Source organism: Mustelus asterias, chromosome 17 (genome assembly GCF_964213995.1).
Source record: "Mustelus asterias chromosome 17, sMusAst1.hap1.1, whole genome shotgun sequence".
Lineage (NCBI taxonomy): Eukaryota > Metazoa > Chordata > Chondrichthyes > Carcharhiniformes > Triakidae > Mustelus > Mustelus asterias.
The window spans coordinates 76,606,646-76,612,645 of record NC_135817.1 but is presented as its reverse complement, the minus strand read 5'-3'; the positions used below and the strand labels follow the sequence as shown (position 1 = coordinate 76,612,645).

Here is a 6,000-nt window from a genome sequence, read left to right as displayed (position 1 = left end):
AGGAAACCCATGCAGACACGGGGAGAACATGCAGACTCCGCAGAGATAGTGACCCAAGCCGGGAATGGAACACGGGTTCCTGGGTGCTGTGAGGCAGCAGTGCTAACCACTGTGCCGCCAGAGCACCCCAAAGGTCTTGACTAGCCAAGTTCCAGAGCATTGAGTACAACCCAAAAGAAATAAACGTCCCCCTGAGACACTGTCTTACTAATTGTGTATGTGGAAAATAATGGTGTAAAGTAATGTATCGACTGCTTAATTGGGTCTGCTGTTGAAACATTGGGAAACGTAGTTTGAGGACTAAAGAAGCAAAGAGGGAGGGATGTTATGCATTTACAGTGGATGTATCTCTTCTGGCATAACGTCACATCATCTGCAGTGACGTAAGCAGAGATATTCGTGGACTTTTATGGCTCTTCCATCTTAGACCTGGAATGAGCATCACCTTCTCAATAAACCTGCATTGTTATTTTACTACAGCCCACTACAATCTCAGTACTTATTTCTTTTTGTGGTAGCTACCAGTCAACACGTAACAGTCCCAAAAACCCATCTGGTTCACTGATACCCTTTGGAGAAGGAAATTGGCCGTCCTTACTTGGTCTGGGCCTACATGTGGCTCCTGAGCCATAGCAATGTGGTTGACTCTTAACTGCCCTTCTGAAATGCCCTTGCCAACCGTTCCGTTCAAAGGCAATCGAGGATAGGCAATGGGCCCCATCCAGTGGTGTCCACATCCTATGAATGTATTTTTAAAAAGCTTTGGTGGAAGCTATCTCCATTGATTAGACTATTCTTTGAATTAGAGCCTTGTTGGTTTCTTAAGAACTTCAATCATGCTGTAGTTATACTGCATTAATGAGCAAAGAGTGGTAACAGCCATATCAACTCAGTTGGTCGCACTCTTTGGTGTCATCTTTTATTTGGAATGTTGCTGGCGCTGAATTATCCAATGATCCTGAATGATTTAATGTGACCTTTTTCTCCCATAGCCGCAATGAGGGTGGCGCGGTGGCACAGTGGTTAGCACTGCTGCCTCACAGCGCCAGGGACCCGGGTTTGATTCTCAGCTTGGGTCACTGTCTGTGTGGAGCTTGCATGTTCTCCCTGTGTCTGCATGGGTTTCCTCCGGGTGCTCCTGTTTCCTCCCACAGTCTGAAAGACGTGCTGGTTAGGTACATTGACCTGAACAGGCGCCTGAGTGTGGCGACTGGGGGAATTTCACAGTAACTTCATTGCAGTGTTAATGTAAGCCTTACTTGCGAATAATAAATAAAAAACTTTGAACTTTAAACAATGCTTTTGGGATTAAGATCCCCAGTCTCGCCTCCCATTAAGTGAATCATTGATCTGCCAATGAGGTTAAGCTGGGAGATTGGGAGGGTCTTTCTGAAATTCTAATTAAGTTTGAAACCAGTTGTTCTGTCAATTCTTGTGCCATCCTCATCGGTACCTGTCCTCACAAAGCAGCTTCCTTTTCCACATTTCAGATTCCACCAAGCGTCTCAAGACTTGGGGTTAGAGTTCGTACAAAGTCTGAATTTGCGGAAACATGTCTTTCATCAATTACACGGTAAGTACAAGTCTTCTTCTGCACCATTGTTTTATGTTCACTTTCTTTACATGGGGCTATTTTTGGATAAATTTTGACCCTCTTTCTACAGTTTTGACCTTTTTGTTTCAGTGGTAGAAACTGGACCTCACAAAACAGGCATAACCATGGGTCTTTGCCCTGTAGGAGATGGGAAGAAATCTGTCCTGTTTGGGTTTTATATTTCAGGCACCTTTGGCTGCCATTTAAAAGAGGCATTAGGCCCTTGTGAATACTAACATAAAAATTCGGAGCAGGATTAGGCCACTCGGCCCCTTGAGACTGCTCTGCCATTCAACAAGATCAAGGCTGATCTGACTGAAACCTCAACCCCACGTTCCTGTATACCCCAATGACCTTTCACCCCCTGGTTAATCAAGAATCTATCTAGCTTTGCCTTAAAAATATTCAAAGTCTTTGCTTCCACTGACTTTTGAGGAAGAGAGTTCCAGAGACTCGCACCCACTGAGAGAAATAATTTCTCCTCCTCTTTATCTTAATTGGATGATTCCTTGGGCAGGATTTTCTGGATGTACACATCCCCAAGACCGGAAAATCCTGTCCGAGGTCAACGGACCTTTGCATGATCCTGTCCCGTTCGTTACGATTCCCGTGGCGGGCGGGACGGGGAAATTCCGCCCTTGATTTTTAAACAGTGACCCCCCCCCTAGTTCTAGATTCTCCCACAAGGGGAAACATCCTCTTCACATCCACCCTGTTAATAACCATCAAGATCTTAAAGGTTTTGAACAAGTCACCTCCTACTTTTCTAAACTTTGATAGATACAAGCCCAACCTGTCAACTTTTCCTCATCCTTTGTCTGTTTTAGGCTCCCTCTGCTAAATCACATTTATGGGAATTCTTAAGGAGTCGTTATGGCAAGTGTGAAAAGATAAGCTCTTTTTTTAGAAAAGAAATATCAGTCCCATTGAGCCAGGAGGGGCAGGAATGCTTCCCCTGATTCCAGGGTATTCCCAATCCCCTCTGCTTATGTTTCCAGTTGCTGCTCTTAGAGTCATAGAGCTTTACAGCATGGAAACAGGCCCTTCGGCCCAACTTGTCCATTGCGCCCAGTTTTTACCACTAACCTAGACCCAATTGCCCATGTTTGGCCCATATCCCTCTATACCCATCTTACCAATGTAACTGTCTAATTGCTTTGTAAAAGATAAAATAGTACCCGCCTCGACTACTACCTCTGGCAGCTCATTCCAGACACTCACCACCCTCTGTGTGAAAAAATTGCTCCTCTGGACCCTTTTGTATATCTTCCCTCTCACCTTAACCCTATGCCCTCTAGTTTTAGACTGCTCTCCTTTGGGAAAAGATGTTGACCATTATCTTATCTATGCCCCTCATTATTTTATAGACAGGAACTAAACTCAGAGCCGCTGCCAGCAAGGTGATGTTCAGCAGTGTAAAATGGATATGGTGCCTGTGGAGGGGCAGTAGACAACAGCAGCTCACTAAAATTATATTAATAAAACATCAAGTCGATTAGGGCCTTGCGGTTAGAGGGGTGCACTGTTTACACAGCACTTGTTAGTGCCCAGAAACAGTCCCTAACTAATTTCTAGAGACCATAGAACTGAACTGCTTATGCAAAGCCATTCAACCCACCATACGATTAAAAGAACGATCCAAAGAGCTTCAAGTTTTTAGGTGTCCTGATCACCAGCAATCTGTCCTGGTCCCCCCCATGCCGACACTATAATTAAGAATGCCTCTACTTCCTCAGAAGGAAATTTGGCATGTCAGTTACGACTCTCACCAACTTTTACAGATGCACCATAGAAAGCATTCTTTCTGCTTGTATCACAGCTTGGTATGGTTCCTGCTCTGTCCAAGACCGCAAGAAACTACAAAAGGTCGTGAATGTAGCCCAATCCATCACGCAAACCAGCTTTCCATCCATTGACTCTGTCTACACTTCCCGCTGCCTCGGCATAGCAGCCAGTATAATTAAGGACTCCACGCACCCCGGACATTCTCTCTTCCACCTTCTTCCTTCGGGAAAAAGATACAAAAGTCTGAGGTCACGGACCAGCCGACACATTGACAAAAATAAATCAAATCAAAGAGTTCCATTAGCTCTTCCTATGAGTTTGTGTGCCATTGTTCTCCTTGAAATAATTCTCCACTTCATTTTTAAAAGCTATGGATTCTCACTCTGTGCAAAGAAAATCTCCTAAGATCTTTTAGACAATTATTTGGATTTACTCACCTCTTGTTACCAACCCAGTCAAATAATCTCTTCCATTTCCTTATCAAAGAACTTCATAATCTTGACACTTTGATTAGATCTCCTCTTAATATTCTCTGTTCCAACAAACAGAGCCCACTTTGTCTAATGATTCCTCATAACTAAAGTCAGTCGCTCATCCTTGATATTATCTTACGCAGGGATTTGTGAGACTTAATTTTCAGGGTTAGTGATTAAGGCATGAACAATGTCCCCATTCAAGGATAGATTGGATAGGTGGATAAAGAAGCAAGATTAGGAAAGAACAGGTGACTAAGCTGCAACTTGTTGTACATGTCAAAATGATTGGCTAGGCTGAATGGCCTAATTCTGTGCTGTAACATCCATGTATCTTTGTAAATCTCAGTGTCTAAGATACATGCCAACCACTGACAATGTTGCTCCTATACCACTGTCAATGACCCCCCCCCCCATCACAGCTTTCAGTGCTTCTGAACCACTGCCAGTGACCCCAGTCCCACTCTCATTGCCCCTTGCCAGTTAGTGCTCCCTTCACCCATCATCAGTGCCCCTAGCCACTGTGAGTTCCAACTACTGTCTCATTTATTCATTCACGGAGCATGGGCATCGCTGGCTGGCCAGTAATTGCCCTTGGCGAGGCCATTTCAGTGGCCAGTTGAGAGTTAACTACATTGCTGTGGCTCTGGATTCAAATGTAGGCCAGACCAGATAAGGATGGCAGATTTCTTTCTGTAAATGACTTTCGTAAACAAGATGGGTTTTTCCGGCAATCGACAACAGTTTCATGGTCATCAGTAGATTCTTAATTTCCAATATTTGTTATTGAATTCAAATTCCACCATCCGTTGTGGTGGGATTCGAACCTGGGTCTCCAGAACATTAGCTGGATTAATAGTCTGGCGATAATACCACTAGGCCATCATCTTCTCGTCTGTTCTCCTTCCAAACACTGCCAACCCTTCACCCACTGCTCAAATGCTCCCTCCACCCACTGCCAGTGCCCTCAAGCCCCACTGTCAGTGCCCCTTCACTACTGCCAGTGCCCCCTCTCAGTCAGAGCTCCCTCCATCTACTGCCAGTCCTCAGGCCCACCACTACTAGCGTTCCCACCATTATTGTCGGTGTCCCCTCCACCTACTGCCAGTGGCCCCTAACCCCACTCTGTCCTCCCTACGCCAATGTCAGTGCCTCTCACCACTCTCAATGCTTCCTTGCCCCCCAACTGCCAGTGCTCAATCCACCCACATCAAGACCAGCATCTGTGCCCCTTGTTTATTCTCTGTAACCGTTCGTCCCCTCCCCGCTGTCGGTGGGTCTCCCAACTCCGGTAAATTGGTCACCGATGACATTAGAAGCCATCCAGACTTGATGCCACCCTTCGCCATTCCAAGAGTCTCATGACCTGACATGGGCAGCGTAGCCTCCACTCGGTGCTCCTTCACTCTCTGAAGCTTAGGAATCGAGGAGGGCAAAGTTCAGGATGGATGGAGTCTGTCGCATCCCAGTAAACTTCAGTGTGACTGATAAATGGATTTTTAAAAAAAATTCATTTGTGGGATATGGACGTCATTGACTGGCCACCATTTATTGCCCATCCCTAGTTGCCAGACGGCAGTTGAGAGTCAACCACATTGCTGTGGCTCTGGAGTCACATGTAGGCCAGACCAAGTAAGGATGGCAAATTTCCTGCCCTAAAGGACATTATTACCCACGCAGATACAGGGAGAACATGTGAGTTCCACACAGACAGTGAGCCAAGGCTTGATTTGAACCTGGGTCCCTGGCGCTGTGAGGCAGCAATGCTAACCAGTGTGCCACCGTGACGCTCGCTTTGTTACACCTTTTTTTAGAAGGTGATGTTCATGATTGAGGTGAGGCCTTTTTCTTTGTGGGACATGGGTGTCACTGGCCGGGCCAGCATTTATTGCCCATCCCTAGTTGCCCTTAGAGGGCAGTTGAGAGTCAACCACATTGCTGTGACTCTGGAGTCACATGTGGACCAGTCCAGGTAAGGACGGCAGATTTCCTTCCCTAAAGGACATTAGTGAACCAGATGGGTTTTTCCGACAATGGTTTCATGGTCATCAGTAGATTCTTATTTCCGGACATTTTTTATTGAATTCAAATTCCACCATCTGCCGTGGCGGGATTCAAACCCGGATCCCCAGTACAGATTGCTTGCCT

General features: G+C 45.8%; 1 protein-coding gene across 1 annotated transcript in view; it reads left to right on the top strand.

The window, feature by feature from the left end:
• Window positions 1–1,552: 1,552 nt before the first annotated feature.
• LOC144506088 (transmembrane protease serine 2-like) overlaps window positions 1,553–6,000 on the top strand; it is a 41,181-nt gene continuing 36,733 nt past the window's right edge. Inside the window, exon 1 of the mRNA XM_078231905.1 lies at window positions 1,553–1,573. Coding sequence (XP_078088031.1) covers window positions 1,553–1,573 — 21 coding nt within the window. The remainder of the gene's footprint in view (window positions 1,574–6,000) is intronic.